At 40.3% G+C, this 21,154-nt stretch overlaps 2 protein-coding genes across 3 annotated transcripts; one reads left to right on the top strand and one right to left on the bottom strand.

The window, feature by feature from the left end:
• Window positions 1–99: 99 nt before the first annotated feature.
• Window positions 100–9,088, top strand: cdk5rap1 (CDK5 regulatory subunit associated protein 1). Its single transcript, XM_033627090.2, has 13 exons — window positions 100–705; window positions 790–893; window positions 969–1,003; window positions 1,180–1,280; window positions 1,352–1,562; window positions 1,709–1,829; window positions 2,106–2,336; window positions 2,528–2,625; window positions 2,752–2,807; window positions 4,525–4,655; window positions 4,793–4,942; window positions 6,538–6,678; window positions 8,603–9,088. The coding sequence occupies exons 1-13, from the start codon at window positions 429–431 to the stop codon at window positions 8,747–8,749; spliced, it is 1,803 nt and encodes a 600-aa protein (XP_033482981.1). The 5' UTR covers window positions 100–428; the 3' UTR covers window positions 8,750–9,088.
• LOC117257151 (bactericidal permeability-increasing protein) lies at window positions 8,348–20,483 on the bottom strand. 2 transcript variants are annotated; one of them, XM_033627091.2, is made up of 16 exons: window positions 20,352–20,483; window positions 17,748–17,855; window positions 17,542–17,656; window positions 17,298–17,429; window positions 17,055–17,210; window positions 16,860–16,923; window positions 14,068–14,128; window positions 13,896–13,987; window positions 13,625–13,801; window positions 13,488–13,547; window positions 13,240–13,407; window positions 13,083–13,150; window positions 12,936–12,978; window positions 12,791–12,854; window positions 10,603–10,679; window positions 8,348–10,434 (listed from the first exon to the last, which is right to left on the bottom strand). In XM_033627091.2, the coding sequence occupies exons 2-16, from the start codon at window positions 17,848–17,850 to the stop codon at window positions 10,393–10,395; spliced, it is 1,422 nt and encodes a 473-aa protein (XP_033482982.2). In that variant the 5' UTR covers window positions 17,851–17,855; window positions 20,352–20,483; the 3' UTR covers window positions 8,348–10,392. The 2 variants fall into 2 exon arrangements, with proteins under 2 accessions (XP_033482982.2, XP_033482983.2); XM_033627092.2 differs by lacking the exon at window positions 20,352–20,483 and adding an exon at window positions 17,973–17,992.
• Window positions 20,484–21,154: the final 671 nt, after the last annotated feature.

The following is a 21,154-nucleotide window of genomic DNA, read 5'->3' as shown; positions in this document are numbered from 1 at the left end:
CCTATTTTACACTTGTGCACACGAATCTTATCTTATGTCAAATATTTCCGAGATAATTTAGGTAGCAATGATATGTAAGGGAAACATCTCTGTCACCGTACCTAAAACTCATTTTTATTGGCGGGAGACCTTCCATTTTTTGACAGGTAAATGTTTTTTCCGAATTTTCTTAACGTTACTTTGTAATGGGGAGATGCTGCTCTTGATATGTAGACATCTTTGGCTCCACATGATACGAGTGCCTGAATGACATTTACCCACCGTAGCTAGCAGTGGAATAGTAATGTGTCCAGAAAGATAAACAAGGGACAAAATGTTAGCTACTGAGTAGCGTTAAAAAAAAAGCTAACTGCAGTGTATGGTGGCTCAGACAGAGCTAACTCTGACAGTCGGCTAAAAGCCTTTGCTGGTTAGTTAGCTAACTAACCATGGAGTACCTCAGTAAACTCTTGTTTACCATTCGCAAACACTGGAGACCCCTCAGGTGTATTCACCCCAGACATTGTTCTAACTTAGCGAACACTAGTGTGACTACAAGAGAGAGGAAGACAACTGTAAACAAGTTCAAGAGTCAGATATCATCAGGTCCAAGTTTCCAGGATTTCATCAAAGGAATTTCAGTGAATAAGACTCATGTTGCTGATGATGAAGAATACAAACATAGTTATCTCTCTGAGGACTTGAACATGGGGAATTCAAGGAAAGGTTAGTCTGCATCACTGAAAGCCATCAAGTTAATTTTGATAGTGTGGAACAAACAACAACAAGTGTTTTGTGTTAATATTACAGTGTATTTTGAAACCTATGGATGTCAAATGAATGTCAGCGACACAGAGATAGCCTGGTCCATACTGCAGAGGAAGGGATATCTGCGCACAGTAGACATAAGTGAGGTAAAGAATAGCTTTTTAAGATTTTAACATCATTTATATGCAAACAGGTGACTAAACAAATCACTGTGCTTACAGGCAGATGTTGTCCTTCTGGTAACATGCTCCATAAGGTAAGATAATGTTGCAAAATGTTACGTTTTCAGTAATAAGCTGAAAAACTTTTGCTTTAAGTAAAGATTTTACAATGTTTAACCCAACTCGCTAAAATTGTCATTAAAATGCCTCCATGAGACCAGACAAACTAAATCTGATACACCAGCTAATGGACAGACATTTCTTTTTACAGAGAAAAAGCTGAACAAACAATATGGAATAGACTACAACAACTAACAGCTATGAAGAGGAGACGGTTAAAGACTCACACACCAATGAAAATTGGGATTTTAGGTAAGTGAGGTCACTCATATACAGATGTTTGAGTACAGATGTAGAAGATCTTAATGGCTGTGTTTGTCCAGGGTGCATGGCAGAAAGACTAAAGACAGAGCTTTTGGAGCGGGAGAAGCTTGTAGACGTTCTCGCTGGTCCGGACGCCTACAGGGACCTTCCTCGCCTCTTGACTGTAGCTGATGGAGGTCAACAGGCAAGCAACGTGCTGCTGTCGTTAGAAGAGACCTACGCTGACGTCATGCCCGTTCACCACGCTCCTCAGGGGAACAGTGCTTTTGTGTGAGTGTGCAAGCCGTTCCCTGAGCAACTAAGGTTTTTGGAGGAAGTAGTCAAATTCATTCTCACCTTGTGTCATTGTTTCCAGCGACACTGTGGCTTTATAGCGTAACTTCTGATGATTTTGTGTGCGTCTCTTGCACTGGCAGGTCCATCATGCGAGGCTGTGACAACATGTGTAGTTACTGCATCGTTCCCTTCACCCGAGGGAGAGAGAGGAGTCGACCGGTCAGCTCCATACTTGAGGAAGTTCGCATGCTCTCTGACCAGGCAAGTTAAACCCTCAACGCTTCTACTTATATACTTATACACCCCTACACTGGTAGCAGTACTAAGGCAATTACAAGAAAATTCTCTAATTTAGGAAAAATGCTGCATGAAATTTATGAGGCAAAATATTAAAACTGAGAAAATCAATTAGTCCAAATGGTGCTTTAAAAAGCTAAGCCTATGTAAGTCTGTGCAGTACAGTAATGTATATGTAGTGGATTAATAATTCCAGCTCTCTCTGAGGAGTATGTATGTGGTGGATATTTTTTTGTTCAGGGTGTGAAGGAGGTGACTTTGCTGGGTCAGAATGTGAACAGCTATAGAGACACGTCAGAGGAACATTTCTGTGGCTCAGAGCCAACCACGCTCAGCCGCGGCTTTAAGACTGTGTACAGAACCAAACAGGGAGGTCTGCGCTTCTCTGACTTGCTGGACCAAGTGTCACTCATCGACCCCGACATGAGGATCAGATTCACCTCCCCTCATCCCAAGGATTTTCCTGATGAGGTGCATGACACACTTTACCTGCTGAACACCCATTCTCAAAGCATTAAATCTCATTACAGCCCAACATAGATGTTCCTCAAAGCGCCTTTTTGCTATTTGATCACATTTTGCAACAACACTCTGCCACCTTCTGTGTAGGGACTTGGCTGATTGAAGCCTCCTGTCATGCTCTGTGTTGCTGGTGTTTACAGGTTTTGCATCTGATTGCGGAGCGAGTGAACATTTGTAAGCAGATCCACCTTCCAGCTCAGAGTGGCAGCAGCCAGGTCCTAACAGCAATGCGCCGTGGGTAAGTCAGCACTGTGCTTTTTTCCCCCAAACTGAATTTTCAAAACTGTTTGTAAAGTTGTTGATGAAGTCTTTTAAAGTGTCACAAAGTGCTCTAACAGAGTGTCTTTTCTTATATAATATACAGCTACACAAGAGAGGCCTACCTGGATCTTGTCGAGAACATCAAGAGAATTATTCCAGGTAGGTTACAAAATGTCCGGCGTCATTATTCCTTCGACTTTCAAGGATGGCAGGAGTATTGTTACTTTCAAGACATTTCACTCAAGCAAAAGTAAAATTACCCCAAAAAACATGTGACACTGTGTAAAATGTAAGTAAAGCAGAATTGTAGAATGTTAAAAAGATGATGGTTTCATTATTGTTTTGAAAGGGCTATCCTTGAAAGGCTCCGCTGTTCACAAGCAAGAACAGTCGAGGTTCACCACTCTGTGGAAAACTGTGTGGAGAAACAGTTCAGCAGTTCAAGAACAACATTTCTCAACCAAGAATTGCAAAGAAGTTATTTTTGGTGTTTTCACCATTTACAACCCATAATATCATCAAAAGATTTGGAGAATCTGGAGAAATCTGTGCACGTCAGGGTCAAGGCTGAAAAGCATAATTGAATGGCTGTGACCTTTGACCGCTCAGGCTGCTCTGCATTAAAAACCAACATGATTATAAAAAGCATATCACTACATGGACTCAGGAACACTTTGGAAAACCATTTTTTTTTGCATCCAGATACAGTGCTGACTTCTCTGGGCTCGAGCTCGTCTGAGATGGACTGACACAAAGCAGAAACGTGTGCTGTGGTCTGATGAGTCCACATTTCAAACTGTTTTTGGAAATCATGGATGTCTGTCCTTCAGGTGAAAGAGGAAAAGGACCATCCATATTGTTACCAGCTCAAAATTCAAAGCCAGCATCTGTGATGGTATGGGGGTGTGTTAGTGCCCATGGCATCATGGGTAACTTCACATCTGTAAAGACACCATGAATGCTAAAAGGTACATACAGGTTTTGGAGCAACATGTGCTGCCATCCAGACGGCAGCTTTTTCAGGGACATCCCTGCTTATTCCAGCAAGACAATTAGACATATTCTGCATGTGTAACAACAGTGTTGCTTCATAGTAACAGAGTGCAGGTACTAGACTGGCCTGTCTGCAGTACAGACCTGTCTCCAATTGAACATGTGTGGCATATTATGAAGCACAAAATACGACAATGGAGACCCCGGACTGCTGAGCAACTGAAGTCATATATCAAGCAAGACTGGGAAAGAATGTCACTTTCAAAACTTGAACAGTTAGTGTCCTCACTTCACAAACACTGACTGAGTGTTGATAAAAGAAAAGGTGATGTAACACGGTGGTAAACATGACCCTGTCCCAACTTTTTTGAAACATGTTGCAGGCGTTAAATTCAAAAACCAGTAAAGGTTATCAGTTTGAATATCAGATATCTTGTCTTTGTGCTGTATTCAATTGAATGTAGGTCAGAAAGGATTTGCAAATGATTGCATTATGTTTTATTTACTTTGTCCTAACTGCTTTTGGAACCCTGGTGTTAGATGAATGTTAAAAGTAGGTCAGTTAATATGTATTTATTTCCTCAGTGTAAAGCTTTGTGTTATACCTCCATTTCCAGTGTTTCATTTCCTTATTTGCCAGTCTGTGGGTTTCCATTCACATAACCAGTGATCCAAACATTTATTAGCACCAGAGCATGAGTGGGGCCTTTGAAACAGATGCGACTTGAAATGCAGCAAACTACAGTCACACATATTGCAGTAAAAGTATGTGTGTGTAAAAACCCAGCTGACAATATAACCCAAAGCGCATTTGCTGTGTTATAATCATCTTGATATTGAAGTGTTTGGTCTGTGTTTAACATTAATGATGTGTGTGTGTCAGAGGTGAGTCTCAGCAGTGACTTCATCTCAGGCTTCTGTGGTGAGACAGAGGATGACCACCAGCAGACTCTGTCTCTGATCAGAGAGGTGGGCTACAACGTGGGCTTCCTGTTTGCCTACAGCATGAGAAAGGTGAGCTGTTGTGGGTTTATAATTTACCACTCTGTATTTTAAAATTAAATCCAGGCTGTTATTTTATAAAATGTTCTCTGAAGTGGCTTCATAAAAGATCTAGATTTAGCAACCACTCTCATGGTTTTCTCACTCAGAAAACTCATGCCTCCCATCGGCTACGAGACGACGTGCCAGCTGAGGTGAAGCAGAGGAGGCTGGAGGAGTGTATTACTGTATTCAGAGAGGAAGCTGCAAGGGTCAACGCTGCTCTCATCGGCAGCACACAGCTTGTCCTAGTGGAGGGAGTGAGTACAGCACACATGACCGACACAACTCTAAAAATATCTGATTGATAAAAATGCATGAACAGATATGTTACTCAGTGTCAATGACATTCCCTTAAACCTGAGTACAGGAAGTTTTATTTACATTATTAATTTGCCTCTAAAATAAATCTAGACAGCAAAGACACAGCTGCCTCTCTGTATGTCATCTGCCTGTGTTAAAGCTTAGGTTGAGATGGCATTGGCTAATTTTTGAGAAAAGTGTAACAGAAGATGGGGTGGTATAATCATAGGTTCATAGTTTTAACTATGCTAGTAGTGTTGTTCTTAGCTTGGCTTGATTGGTGTGGGGCTGTTGATCGGCCCTCCACTTTGGTTTTGATTGAATATCTCAACAGCTATAGATGGATTGCAGTTTTGGGTGTGCATGGTCATGTGGCAATGGTGGGCACTGCCTCCAGTACATCTGCGTCAACAACAATCAAACACATGAAAGTCACAACTCAACATAATTTTTGTTCATTAGTCAAATGTCTATCATTAGGAAGAAGAAACAGTCACTGTGTTGTATGTACGAGTGTGTAAATTATTATTAGATACATAAAATTCAGGATCATATGAAGCTCAGTGTCTTGGTCGTGTTTGCATGATGCATTGTGCACAGGTGACAGGCATGTTACAGTCATTTTAAACATCTTGTCAGCAGCTAAGATTGTCATTAAGCTTACAGCCACAATTTTGGGATACATACCATTTTTTAGTTATCACAAATTCCTCCCAGAGCGGCGGCAGCACTCTCCGTCATCTGGTTTAAACCAGGTTGAATGACATCAACCCGTTATTTATGATAACCTGATCAGTGCATTGAGAGTGCGGCGCGGTACAGAGAATAAAAAAAACTATTGATCTACTAATTAATGTAGAGTGATTGATAATTTAATGAAAGACTTCTCCAATAAAATTTCTTAGTCTTCTTTATTCTGGTGACAGCAGCAGATTGTGCACATCTCTGTTCTGTTATTAATTATTCATGACACTTTGGCAGCGCTCCAAAATACACAATACATTCACTGCAGCGTTTTTCGGTATCACTGTGTCACCAAGTCTCCTCAGCATTTTTGCCTTCAAGTTTTAAGACTCACAGCAAACAGACAGCTCTTGTTTTAGCTTGTTTATAGTATCCATTACTGTAATGGTTAATTTTTGGGACAAAAAAGGGCAGGATTTGTGAGTTGGGACAGCTGCTTGTAATTCAGGACGTCTAGTCACCCTGTATATACATAAATGTATATATTCCTTATAAATATAAGACAGTTTTCCTTTTTATTTTCTCTTTTAGTACCACTTTTACCACTACACCTACATTTCGTCTTACAATCCTATATTGTATAATGACAATAATAAATCAGTTCCCTTTCCAGTATGTTAGTGAAAGGATTTATTGGCTCCTATAGGAAGTATAGATATACTATATAAAGTATAGAAATACATAAATTGAATTAATAATGTGTGACGCTGCTCACAATGGATGGTAGTAGTCGTTCTGTACCACTGGGGGGTTACTGTAACCTGTTACCAGGCAACACCGCTCATCTCTGGTTTCCACTTTTATGCAGGAAAGTAAAAGATCTGCCAAGGACCTGTGTGGGAGAACTGATGGCAATATGAAAGTGATTTTCCCCAAAGAGGACGTTGCTGTTCAGCCTGCTGAATCCAACACTGCAGCGGTCAGCGCTGGAGACTATGTGCTGGTGAAGGTGCGGCTTAAAACATACAGCTAGTACATCATTTTTACATGCTCTTCAAAATACAGCCAGACTGATACAGCCCATATTGTTAGTAGATATTTGTTTTCTGCACATATATTGGTAAACTGTATGTTGACTGATAAATAACATAATAGGTTGCAGAACAGAATGCCAAGGATATGTTTAAGGTCTTTTGGAAACATTGTCATTTTCCATCAGAGAGCACTGACAAGGTTATTTTGCAACTGTGAAATGTTGCACTCACTCACAGCACATATCTTTGTCACTATTCTTTAGTCCAGACATGTAAAGGCCTTGAAAACATATTTTCTCTTAGTATTTGTGTTGGGATCCTATATGGACACACTTCTCTGCCATAGAACAGGTTTGGCTGTCTCACACAAGACTTTTTGTATTTCATGTCTATGCCTCCAGCTGACATCAGCTGTGGCCAGAGGCATTATGTTTTTGGGTTGTGCCAGCGTCTGTATGCCCATCTGTCCCATTCTGTTGAACGCGATATCTCAAGAACACCTTGAGGAAATATCTTATCTCTTATCTCAACTGTTTAAATTTGGTGTTCAAAGGTCACTTTGACCTCACAAAACCGGCCGTAACTCAAGAATTCATATGCTGATTATGCAAACTTTCACACAAATGTCTAACAGGATAAAATAATGAAGTGATGACATTTTACCTCCAAAAGGTCAACTTCACTGTGACATCATAATGTTCTGCAGAAACACTTTTCTGGCCATTATTCAACACCATAACTCAGACACAGAAGGGGATACATTTGGTCAGATACTGAATTGGTGACTCTAATTTTGGGTGTCCATCTTGAAACTGTGACTGTATTGATATTTTGCTGGGATGAAGATGTGTGTGAAGCATCCATGTTTTAAAATTTGTAGCTTTTTTGCAGCAACATCCATATGTGAAGCATTGTGGCCTGTCATGGCTCCATATGAGTCTGTACAGACATGGATGTAACTGTAACTTGACCATTTTGCAGAGACATACAACCACAAGGTGATCATTCGAGTTTTCTCTGTGCTCCTCTCACCGGTTTAAAGTGGATGTGGCTCAGTGGGGGAAAAAAACGTGTCACATACTTGCACCAATCAGGATTTAGAAAGAGAGTCTGTGCTCAAACAGCACACACACAGTCCCAGTAAAGCAGAATGGCTTAATTTTCAAGTGTTATTAAACTCGTTTAGTCATAAATAAAATATTTGATAATATACAGACACACTCCACCAAGGAAGTTATGTATTTGGTTTATTTTTCAGCAGGATTACAGAAAAGCCACTGGCCCGATTTCAGGAAACTTGGTGGAAGGATGTAGCGTGAGCTGAGGAAGAATCCATTTAATTTCGTATCTAAATAATGAGGCGGATACACTGATTATTTTTCACTCTGGTAAACCCTGCGAGATAGGGCATTTGGCCTCGGTGGGGGTCTGTGTTGTCCGAGTGCCTGTTTAATTTAAATTGTGTTTTTATGTTGAAAAACTAATATAAGTTGATGCAGTGTTATCTCAAATATTAAAGGTGCTTTTGCTCTCAAAACTTCTGTAATAGTCAGGTTCTGTTTTGAATATCAGGAACATTAACTTGAAAATGGAGATGAAAAACAGGTTTCTCAAGTACCTAAAATGAAACATCCATCACAGGTGTTCAGATGCAGGCACACCTTTAATACAACAATGTAAAACTCGTGTCTTCCTGTGACACACCAACAGTCATGTAAAAAGGACTAGGTACATATTCTACTATGAAGAGACAGTTTCCTGCCAGTCAGTGACAGAGGAGGACATCATTTCAACAATTTTTCATCACAGTCAGGAGCTTTAATAAGGCATTATCTGTCACTTCACAAAGAGTTCATCATTTAATCCTTCTCTCTTTGATGTTTTGTGTCTGTTATATAGATACTGGCGGCCAACTCGCAGAGCCTGAGAGGCCGGGCCCTCAGTCACAGCTCCCTGAACGGCTTCGTGAAGCACTGTGAGACTCTGCCAAGGCACCAGCTAGATGAACATGTGGACTCAGACTCAGCCATGATTGAAACATGTTGATTGACACAGGTGACACCACAAGAAACAAACTGTTAGTGTTTGGGAAAACTAGCACTCTGCCCTCTCTTGAATGACATTGAAGCAACATGGAGGCTGTTTATGGGAATGTTGGTCACCTTACAGTCACATAGGGCTGCTGTGATGAGTTATAAGAATGACAACATTATTTTGGAGAAACTCTATCCGACATCACGCTGCAGTGGCCACTCACATACGTGGCCATCAGACCAAATGTTGCCTGCAGTCCACAGGAGCAAGAAATAAAGTGTCTTTCTATTGTTAAATATATTTAAGTGAGTAAAAGAAATAAAGAATGTGTAACAGCTACAGTGCTACAAAGGAGAACACTCGCTTTGTTTGTGTTTGCGCATGTGTGTCTTTTGCAGCAATAAATTCACAACAGTAATGATAATCAAAAGAAATTCTACAGATCCCCAGGCAAACATTAACAAACTTGACAAAGACAAATACCCGCTTAGATGGGGTGGACAGCTTTCACCCTCCACTTCCCCACAAATATACCATTTAAGTGACACTCCCAAAACACTGCACAAGCCTGCAGCTAATCGCCTCAACACCTGATTTGTTGTGAATGCAGCCTAAGGCCCCGTTTACACCTGGTGTTATCATGCATCTTGGGCGCTCGGATCACAAGTGGACAGCTGCTCTATATCTGTCTGTTTATACCTGCCATTAGAGTGTGTCTCCACATGCGTCTCACGTGCATACTTGAGACTGTATCTAACTTCCCTGCTCTGCATGCAGACAAACATGTAAATCATTTCCATCTGCAAAGACCAGAAGACAAGCGCGTCCCCTGGTCCCGCCACCTCCATAGAGCTAGGAGATTACTGCTACAGGAGTGTGAGCTCAGCGTCAGAGACAGTTGGAATGTGGTCTGAGTGACTGAAACTCTAGATTGTTTGAGCGCATTCACACCTGTACTTTGAGCTGTTCGCTTGTGATCCAATTACCCAGGACGCATGTTAATAGCAGGTGTAAACAGGCCTAAGATGCTGAAACCAGTTTGGATGATGTAAATTATGTTTGTTTTACACATACAGCCATGACTGATTTGTTTTGTCTGGTACTTGATTGATGTCACGGCATATTTTATAGGACTCTCCAAACTGCAGTAATAATATCATAGATCAGCACATTTGTAGAATCGCTCTGTGAGTCAGAAGCTTTGAGAGGCAATTTGTCCAAAGTCAGCAGCAGAAAGTGCTGTGATCTGCTTTGGAAGGAGCACGTTGTTTCAAAAAGATAATTGTGGTGACAGCAGCAGATCCTGTCCTGCAGATTGTGTCCTACTGTGACATGACTGCAGTGACCCTGTTGGAAAAGTTCACTGCCCCATCTACATTTAAATGTGTATTTATTCATGTGGAGAACCTGGTCTGAGTTTTCATTTAAAAGAAAAAGAGTATAAAAAAACCGAAACATGATAAAAACCTGAGGTGACATCCACATGCAAACAGGAGATCTGCATTTCTCTTGATCGTAGAGAAGTAATATTTGTACATTATTCAGTTTTTTCTTTGAAATTTCTGTCAGGTAGTTAAAACTCTGGTTGTGATTGTGTCTTCATGGTGGCATGTCCTCGTGCACAAATAAATCCTGTGAGTCTCCAGAAATGCCGTTCAACTGCTGAACTGAACATCTGTCCCAATCAGCATATAGTCCTGGAGAAAATATAAAGCACAACAGTTAAGAACAGATTCCAAATTCGAAATGATGTTGATCAACTCATAATTGAAGATGTTTACTTCGAGTTATTGGACCTTATTAAAATCCCTGTTATAAATTTTAAAAAAAAAATACAGCTTTATAGAAAATATCCAGTGTCTGACCTTCAGGACCTGAAGCTGAGTGTTCACAAGCTTCATCTTTCCAAGTGTAGGAAGTGGGTATCCCTTTGCAAGTTGAACTATGAAGCAGAATTCACACATGTAGATAAACTTACTGCACAAATCAAATAAGGCAAGCACAGACAGTGATGTTATTACAAGTAGCAGGGGCTTTATACTACTCATGCAGCTCAAGGTTCTTCACATGAAAAGATAGAATACGGATGAAATAGATAAAATAAAAAAGAAATACAAAAAGTACAACATATAATGACCTTAGGATAAGTGGACTATTAGTGAGTTTAAAACTGGTTCAATATAATTACAGTGAGAATGAAAAAAGTAGAAATATAGACACTAGCAATGTGCAAGAGGGTAAAATATGATGTTAATAAATACAAAGATCTTAAAAAAAGGCAATTAAGTTGACTTGTCTTTCAGTTAAACCTGCACTAACTGATTTTGGTAACACTTTCTATGACGCCCACACCCATAATGCATTGTAAACATACTCAGAATGTGTTATAATCTGCTTATAACACTGTATTAGTATAAGCACTCATACATATCGTAAAGCTTTATAGAAATAATTGGAACACAATGTAAAGCATTTTATATTGACTTAGAAGGCCAAGTACCATAATACTTCATATTTGTCGGTCACTCACTAACCTTGTTTTTGCAACGATCATCATAGTGTATTATATTAGTAGTATGGTACTTTTATAATGTTGTATTAGTATTTTTACCTAAGCCAAGCATTTGAATCCTTCACCACTGCTACTGACACACATTTACAGCATCACAAATGTTCTGCCATTCCCAGGGCCAGTTGCACAAAGCACCTTAAGTTTGCTCCTTAAGTATGACACTTAAGGCTTATATGAAAGACCTCACTAATAACTGACTGGAAAGATCTTGCTGCATAAAACCGCAGAGCTATCATTAGTTGTAAAGGGGCTGGAAGAGCGCAGCCTTGGAAAGTTGAGTGATCCAATTCCAGACGGTCACAATCATAGTCTGACTTCTGGTAAAATTTTAAGTGCAGAATCAGTTGCTCATCATTAAGCGTGTCCATCAGGCTCTCCTGGTCACAGAACACTCCTTTCAGGATGCCTTCATTTTTCTCATTTATCTCCATAAACTCAACCACGTTGCAGTTAAGATGGAGTCAGAGGTACTTTATGTTTTGTCCTTTCTTTGGTTACTAAGGTTCTTTGTGCAATAGTTAAACAAACTTTAAGCAATACCTTAAGTGTAAGACCAAGATAAGGAGACAAACGTACATCCTTAAACATTTTTAGAAAACCTTAAGAAGAAGACTTGAGGTTGATGTTTGATGTTTTGTGCAACTGATTTTTTTTTTTTTTCAAGGAAACCTTAAGTCAGACTTGAAGGAAAATCTTAACTTAAGTTTCTTTGTGCAACTGGTTGCTGGTTTTTAAATCGTCAACACCAGTACTGACACTCTGGAAAATCACATTTGCTTAAAGTTTACTTAACAGTGCATTGATTTCACTACTGCCGATCTTCTTCCTCTTCTTACAGCCTTTGTTTGATGGCATCTCTCCAATTCTTGGTCATGTGCCAGGGTGTTTGCACACAGCACAACACCTGCTCTTATATAGCGTTTAGGTTGTGTTACTTATGTTAATAGGTAACTTATGATCAAATGGGATTCATCATTGAGCCCACCTGAGTAAGAGGAGATTTGTTGCATCTAGAGTTGGCTTCTTCTCTTTTTTTTTTTTTTTCTCTTGATAGAAAATATAACAGATCTTTATGAAAGAGACCAAGGTCTCCAATGTTTTTCTTTGGTGAATATAATATGCTTCTGTAGAAACTTGACTTAATCTACAGAAACCTGAACACGGTCACTTCCAGGACAATAATGTTTTGTATGAAAATATAATAGTGTGATAGGACTGTGGGGGATAAAAAAGGCTGAGAACCTCTGGTATAGTCTGCTTAAAATGAAGGCATGAGTTAGGCCCTCTGCATCATTATGGATCCAGAGGAGTTTACTCTCGAGGAAGAATGTTTTGTAGCAGCACTGCTGATGTTGGATTTGAAACATAAATCGGAGTCTAAAGAATGACCACATGCAAACTTTTAACTGCATGCAACAGCCTGAGTACATGACATGGCACCATGTTCATGAAGAGTACAAACTGAAAAAGAAAGAACTCACCGTTCAGTTTAGGTATCACAACCACTTTGAGGACCATTTGGAAGATGTTGTCGAGGGATCTGACCTGCAGGTTATAGTTAGGGTTCATTTGTTATGTTGGTGCTGATGGTGCACACTGTGATTCATATTAGAATGCTGTTCTCACCTGAAACTCTCCCACATAACTTGTCCCCAGGGTCAGATCCATTCTGTGCAAATTAGGCAAAATTAGGCTGTGATGTTCATCTTTACAAGGACCTTTTGGCCCCATTTTTGTCCTCTGAGAACAAGTAGCGATTTTTAAGTAACTCACTTGTTAAGGCTGACAGCTCCAGCCAGCCTCATTCCACTGACAAACACTTGGGCGCTGACACTGGTCTCCTGTAAAGACAACATGGTGAGAAAGTTACTTTTTGGTGTTTCGTTGAACCACACAAATGGCTTTTTATCATGCAGACTGTGTCACCTACCAAGTTCAGGACAAAGAGAGGGGAAAGTGTGGCGTTGGGTTGGATAGCGTAGGCCGTCACTGTGCCAGTGGCCTGAGTGGTCACGTTGTTAGGTTCAAAAGTGATGACAGGGTTTTTCACTGTCTTCACCAGCAGTTTCATCATCAGACCTGGGAAACGCTTGGCAACCTGAAAATACACAGATACATAGTTGAGAGATTGCCAATAAAGATAACGCTCCTTATAAATTGAGTGGAATGTGTTTTCACCTGTGGGATGAAGACTCCAAATGTCTTGGTGTTGAGTCGGATGGGAGAGCCTTTTGGGATCTGTAGGCAGAAAGATTACAGATCAGTGTGACATCACGAGAGTAGAATGATGAGGGAATCAGGAGGCTGCAGCTCACCATATCATCAGTGATGTACAGGCTGAGGAGTCCAGCTCTGTTGTAGACGAAGGCTGCAGAGTCAGCGGTGAAGGCAGACAGGCCAAGGTACAACATGTTGTTGATCTGGGGCGGCAGGGAAAAGGCTGCGGGGGAGAACGGAGGCTCCTGATGCTTCCCAATGTTGTAAAATTCACCCTTAATGAAAAAGAAACAACACAGTCAATAAAGTAACGACATGACCATGACTGTCTGGTAGATACAAACTGCACAGTGTAGAACACTTCTTTACCTTCAAGCTCAAGTCTATTGAAGACGAGGAGACTGTGGGCGATGTCACCATGGAATATTCAATCTCTGCATACTGGTCCACCTTGGCTACAACTACAAGAAGGTAGAACGTCTCTTATATATTCAGAATCAATGAAACATCCAAACATTTTACATAAAAAATAATGATTTACCATTGAGAGTTTTTAGCTGAGGGTTCAAATCAGATACAGCATCAGCCACCAGAGGGCAGATCTGCAACAAGAAAGACCAGAAAAAAATGTATGCCCAGACTCCAAAAGAATCTTACACAATGATTTCTGACTGGAGAAAACTGTTTCTGTTGTTTCTTTGCACTCAGTCTGAGAACTTCTTATCATATCAGTTATATATTCCGAAGAGGTTGCATTCTCAAAACATCCTAAAACTAAAAGTTGCTCCTAACCGGCTGAGTTAAGAAAAAAGGGAAAAGAAAGTGCAGAAACAGGGAACATGCATATCTTGACATTCAGTCATGAAACAGAAAATGCACTTTCCAGACCCAGTGGTGGAACATCATTTACTCACGTACAATTTTATGTAGTCATAGTTTACATGAGCACTCTAATTTTCTTTATACTTATGTTCCACTGTACTTGAGCTGGAAATATTGCACTTTTTACTCCACTGCATTTATCAGATAGCAATAGGTACTATTTTATTTACAAAAAAAAAATCACTCAATAAGCTTAGAAAATACGCAGCTTAGTCTCATAGAAGTATTTCAAATGGACAAGTGGGCAGTGGGCTTGAAATGTAAAAATGCAAAAAGGAAAGTCAATGAGAACCTTTTGTTGTGGTGGACACACATATTAAGTATGAAGAGTGAAAGAGGCCATGTAGGGTGGGTGGGAGGGGTGTTACATGGGTCAAACAGACATGGACTTTTAACCAGGAGACTGCTATTCGTGTCTCATGTGAAACCAGAAGTAAACTTAGTTATGTGACTTCACTAACTTCATGTAAGTTTATGTCACTTATGTCCCATACATAATTATTTTAATGAAACCACAATGTATTTGTAGCTACATGACTGTACGGACTTTATGAAACTACACAAAGTACTGTACTTTGCATAACTATGCAAAATACATATGTTTACATCACTTACGTCCTGTACATAGTTATTTTCACCCAAACCATGACATTTTCCCAAACTTAACCAAGTTTTTTTTTTCTCTAAATCAAACCTAAGTCCCTCAGTTTCCTAACAAAACTGTGACCATTCATGATAGACTTTCCATTGGCATTGTTTTTGTGTTGCCAGCATGTAATTTTAACACATTTCATGCACACCACCATGCAATGTGTTGTTAGGAATTTGTGCCCATTTCATGTATTTCTGTGAGACTGTGTTAGAAGGTGAAAGATTAAACCACCAACCCATATTAACAGATGTCTAAGAGTTGTTAGCAGATCTACCAAAAGCTGATTTCCCCTCTAAACTTCTCAGATGGTTTTATTTGAGTAACTGTTCAGGGCCCAAAGAGATCAAATTATCCAATATTCCACAAAAAAACAAAAAACAATACAAAGCAAGGATTATTACAAGTCCAAATAATGAAAAGTTGGCGTATCAGAAGTTTGTTTCGTCTCTCCTCTCCTGTTACTCGTGTTACGATCCCTCAGATTTATCTTGGACACTTTAGATGGGGTGCGTCCTCCAGGTTGGGAAACACTAAACTACCTATGGGTATAGAAAATATGTAATACTGAGAGAAACTTCTAAAGGTGCAGCAGGTTACTATTTTTAGAAATAACTTTTTGTCATATTTGCTGAAACTGTCACTGCATTCTGACAGTCGTACACGAGACAGAAATCCTGGGAAGAACCATGTTTGTCCTCCTCCTAGTGCTCTTAATGGCATTTTCAAGAATCCACTGTGTCTGAATGAAAACAACCAATCAGAGCCAGCATGAGTCTCTAACTGACAGTCGATAGCCCCTTTTACATTGCCTGTTCAAGGTGGGAATATCATGCCATTATATAACCCTGCTGTTCTGTATAAAAGGTACGAGTGCGAAATGGGCTGACAAAGTTGTCTTGCGTTTAAGCCAGCAGCGGATGTGGTAACAGCACCAAATGGATGTCTGGGGGCAGGCAGGACAGGACAAGAAGCTAACAGTAGCTAGCTGATAATTCAAAGAGGAAGAACCGTAATTGAAAATGTCTTCAAATTGGGAAAATAATGAGGTCCAGGAGCTCCTTAACCTCCGAGCAGAGGAAAAGATAAGCCACTATATGGCAGAGACAGTAAATGATTGTTATCACAATGTTATGCCAGTAATGTTGTTATGAAGCACAGCCAGCACGTATGTTGTGTTACACGTCACGCCACTTTTGATTCTGGGATGCTGTTTAAAATCATTCACTGTAGCGACAGGATGCCGCCATTGTTTGGTTCTATGTAAAAATGATGTGACTTTATAGCGGCCCTATATGTGTGAGAAGGACTAATCACTGCTTGTGCACACACCGCACAGCCCCCCTCCCCCAAACATGCTCACACTCAGTCAAGCTCTATCTTGATTGAGTGTGAGCTTTGCAAACACAATGGCTGAGAAACAACCACCAGCAATGTAAAAACTACCCGTCCCTCCTCCACATAGCTTGCGTTCACTTTCACTTTTACAGGTCTTCTGTTTACTTGTCTTTGCCATGTCGACTGCTGCTGGCAGCCCAGCGTGTGCATGAGCAGTGACTGACACTCAGTTAGAGAGGAGGAGCCAGAGGAACCTGTTTTTTCTCAGATGATCTGTCTCATATAGGCTGTTACTGAGAAGATACAGTGACTGTTTGAGCTAACATGACACAAAGAAGTTATTCATTACAAAAGTTGCCTACTGTAGCTGTAACTGCATTTAGGAGGATTCCTTGTTGTAAATAAGATACTTAGTGAATACAACCACAGAGAGGAAGGGGGATGATCAAAAACAGTAGTCTCACCTGTTTCTGCAGTGCATTACGTAAAGCCTTATCAATGAAGTTTTTAAAGAGATTGTACAGCCAGCTGAAACAAAAAGCAATCACAGGAATTAGGGCAGTGTGCAGTGTGTCAAGCATGGGAAGGAAAGAAGTGGACACTCACATTGCATTCCGTCATATGAGTTTAATCATAGTACACAGCGGGGTTTCTGTTACCTGGCTCCACCGTGGAATTTGATGCTCGCACTGCCCACATTGGCTGCACAGTTGACGCTACTGACTGTAGGTCGACCTGTCTCATCACTCTTTATGGCAATACTTGTAGTGACAGTGAGTGCGCTGACTTTCAAATCAAAAGATCCGCTGTCCTTTCTGTGAAGAGAGGAGTCACTGCTGTAGCAGATATATCTCAAAATGGATTTAATGTAGTGTTTTAAGAAGAAACCTTTTCTCACTCACATTATTCTGAGGTACTTGACCCTCCAGTTTCCGTGCAGACTGATGAAGGCGTTACCAATGGAGAGTCTGACTCCAGTCCCTGGCACCAGATCCACCGCAGACTTTGGTAATCCCACATCTACTATTTGCATACTGGAAGAGACAGCATGCATGTTTGAAAAGGCACTTGGAGGAAAAAATACCACCTTAAGTACCCCAGTTTCATATAGAATTTACAAGATCGTTAAATAAACTGGTGCATTACTTTGACAGGCTGTACTGGACCTTGCCAATGGGAGACACCTTCTGTGTCCCTGAAAAATCTGGAACTTTGATGGTTTTGAGTCTCTGCTGGATCGAAGCCATCCCCAGTTGTCTGCCTAGCAAAAGGTAGTTAAGGGAATTTGATGATGAAACTCTGGAGAGATCAGGGCTTTCCAACTGAATGAGGAAATATGCTGCAAACCTTACCATATTCAAGACCTTTTTCCGTTAGCTTGACCTTTACTCCAGGATTGATGCTTAAAGTCACAGGGATTAAAGCCCCCAGAGTGAGCCAACAGCACAGGAACATCTTGACTGTTGGGTGATAAAAAGGACAGGATCATCATCAAAACACATAACAAGACACCACAAACCAGGTTACTGATTCCTTTTTCAAAATGTCCCATTCATAAAAGATGATCTTAATCTTACATAACTTGTGTCAGTGGCTTCTCCTTACAGCACACCCCCCTTTTTTTTTTTAAATTAATGTCAAGATTTACTCCTTTCCATGATCAAGACAGTCTAAGATAGAGTTGCATGCATAGTTAATCATTTTCTAAATAATGCAAAAATGTGAGAAACTTGAAGAGCCAAACTGAAGTCACATTTGTGGAAGCGGTGTAGGACACGTGGTGCATGAAGTTTTGCAATCGAAACCCTATGCTGATAAAAGTACAATAGTATTATCAACAAAATAAACTTTAAATTGACAGATATAATGGAACTAGATGACAGTCAGCTTGTGGTGCTCAAAGCAGAAAAAGGGTTAAATACATTTGGAAAAACTCAACATCAATGTCTTCTTTCAGAAATCATGATCTGGTTACTCAAGATAATCCACAGACCTTGCTGTGAGCACTTTTGTGTAAGAACTATTTTCTTTCTACTGACCTATACCTACCAACCGTATCAGAGTGCAGAAGGAAGTGTACATCTACTCATGGATAATTGACTTGTGCTTGTAAAGGTGCTGACACACCAAACCGACATCAAAGAACTAGCGGCGACGAAAGCCAACTGTTATGTCGCCTCATGTCGCCTCACGTCGCCCTGTGTCAGTTGCATTTGAACACACTACAAAGACTACATCCGACGGTTTTGAATAACAAAACGGGGCTTGGTGCTCTGGTTGGATCCAAACGGGGAGCCGGGGCTAGCTGGGAGGCTAGCGGAGGCTAACTGGCTGTGCTTCCCTCCAGTCATGCTGCGGCTAACGCTCCGCTAGCGTCCCAGCTAGCCCCGGTTCTCCATTTGGATCCAACCGGAGCACCAAGCCCTGGTAGAAAAAAAAATTGTTCCTACATGCAACTACTGCCAACAAGGTTTGTGGATTACTTTGAGTTACCAGGTCATGATTACTGTAAAGAGACATTGCTTTTGAGTTCCTCAATTGTATCTTTTGCACCTAAAGCACCACAAGCTGAGTGCCATCTACTTCTATTATATTCAAGAGAAGGCAGACATCTTTGTGGCCGATATCTCCAACACTCTGCAACTCCCCCCTAAACAATCTAGACTGATGAATCACACTACAGGTAAGAGGAAAATGTGTAACTTTGCTTTTGGGGTGACCTGTTCCTGTAAAGTATCGAAAGTAAAAGTACTGGTCTTGTGTGTGACTCATATGACTCATATATGACTATCTCAATAACATCTGGAATGTGACAAGAATTCACAGGCCATAGAGTTTGGAAACCAGGGGTTTAACTTTAACAATATATTGTATTTTGTAAGATATTTATGTGTTTTTAAATATTAAATTTTAATCTGAAAATGATGACCACTACAGACAAATTTCATGGAGTCAAAAGTACAGTATTTCCCTCTGAAATGTAGTGGAGTAGAAGTAAAGCACAAACAAAACTGACAGACATTAATTGAGTAAATGTGCTTTCCACTGCAGCCTTGGGTTGGGGAGTCGTGCCTCAGTGGAGGCCTGTGAAAGAGCTGACTGTCAGTGCTGCAGGAGAATCACATGACCCCTGAGAAGTCAGCAGGCAAGCATGACTTTTATTAAATAAGGCTGAGATTAAAGGCCTAGTCCACCATGTTTGTCCATTTTGAATATGATCTCAATCACTGTAGAAAGATTTTACAGATGAAAAAAAGCACTTTTTTGAATCATTGCATTTCTAAACACATTTGCAATATTTCAGTGTCGGCAAACACCGTAACTGTCACGGCGTACAATCAAGGGCTCCATCAGCTGTCTAAGAATGAAAAAAATCGAACTGATTCGATCTTGTACTTTGTTTTCTGGTGATGTTGCTTGAACCACAAAATGTAGCATGTTCCAGTTGACAGATTTAGGCTCTGAACATGTTTGTGAACAGGCTGAATAGTATAGACTGACTGAACTGACAAAAGACGTGTCACTATAAGTGGAGAGCTCTCTTAAGGAAGATTCTATGTGGGTCAAAACTGCAGTACAGGGGGAAGGTTTGCTCCCAACAAAAATTACTATGTGTCAAACCTGATACAAACAGTGAATTGTCAAAGAGAAAAAACACTGCAAAAAACATTAGGTACATCAATGTATTCTTCAACAAATAACACTGTAATTGAGGCAGAGGTCGAAAAGCACATCCTTCACACCAAACAAATCATAATCAATTGCACACTTCAGGGCAGTTTATCCTCACTGGAATCTATCTTTGCAAAAAACATTTCCAGATACTACTGTACCATTCAAAGTTCCTTTTCACATCAAGGTTAGTGTGATAAATAGTCATTAGAAATAATAAGCTCTAAGAGCCAATGTAAGAAACTATCCAGGATATAATACAGTGAATATACACCCACTCTTACCTTAAGCAGCAGTTTGTCAGGTTTCTCCTGATGTGTCAGTGCGGCTTTCAAAAAGGCAGAGTGAAAGAGGAAGGGAGGCACATGGCCTCTAATTTACTTACCCAATCAGGAACTGAACTTGGCTCAGGGACTGTGGCTCGGGGACTGCCCCAAACAATGCAACAACAAACACTGCTTCCTGCTCTCTTGTGATCTCTTCAAAATTACAAAATACTGTCAGTGCTCTTATCTTAGAGTTGTTTGCAGAAACAACAAACTGTGAAAGTTACAGTTTCAAATGAATGACATGCTGGTTTTGATCTTTCTAGTTCCTTGTATCAATGCAGTGTTAATAAGGAACTCAAGCTGCTCAGTACAGGCCGCTCTTTAGTCAGTTAAGCTAAACCTACACCATAACACCTCAGCAGAACTTAGCATCAGCAAATGATTATGAAAAGGGAACTATAAGCACTGAACTGTGAGTCTACTGTACCATACTTTTGTTTCTGCGGCTATAGAGAATAAAGGGCTGTAGTGTTCTATATTTCACAATTTACCTCTTCCATTGCTCGCTGTTATAACTCAAGTGGTGGTAGATAACACAATCATGATCTCCCTTCTTGCCTCAGCACAGGCAGAGCAGGATTTGCTCATGTATCATAGAGTATGATGTAATTTTAAAAACGACACTTGTTATCATCGTTAGATTTTTCTATAAGTTGATTGTAAGATATGTCATGTAATGATGCAAGTTCCTGTAAACAATCTTCTGTTTTGTAAAGAGCATTGATATAAAAATCTCCCACTCAAAAGGAATTACTAAA

Source organism: Epinephelus lanceolatus, chromosome 1 (genome assembly GCF_041903045.1).
Source record: "Epinephelus lanceolatus isolate andai-2023 chromosome 1, ASM4190304v1, whole genome shotgun sequence".
In the NCBI taxonomy this organism is placed as follows: Eukaryota; Metazoa; Chordata; class Actinopteri; order Perciformes; family Serranidae; genus Epinephelus; species Epinephelus lanceolatus.
Note: the sequence above shows the minus strand (reverse complement) of the source record. Positions and strands in the feature narration are given on the sequence as shown.

Coding starts and splice junctions, on each gene's coding strand:
- cdk5rap1 (XM_033627090.2), top strand. CDS start 429: ATGGAGTACCTCAGTAAACTCTTGTTTACCATTCGCAAACACTGGAGA. Junction 706..789: donor CATGGGGAATTCAAGGAAAG/GTTAGTCTGCAT, acceptor TTAATATTACAG/TGTATTTTGAAACCTATGGA. Junction 4,943..6,537: donor AGCTTGTCCTAGTGGAGGGA/GTGAGTACAGCA, acceptor ACTTTTATGCAG/GAAAGTAAAAGATCTGCCAA.
- LOC117257151 (XM_033627091.2), bottom strand. CDS start 17,850: ATGTTCCTGTGCTGTTGGCTCACTCTGGGGGCTTTAATCCCTGTGACT. Junction 13,151..13,239: donor CTCTCTTTGTCCTGAACTTG/GTAGGTGACACA, acceptor TTGTCTTTACAG/GAGACCAGTGTCAGCGCCCA. Junction 10,435..10,602: donor CTCAGCTTCAGGTCCTGAAG/GTCAGACACTGG, acceptor TATTTTCTCCAG/GACTATATGCTGATTGGGAC.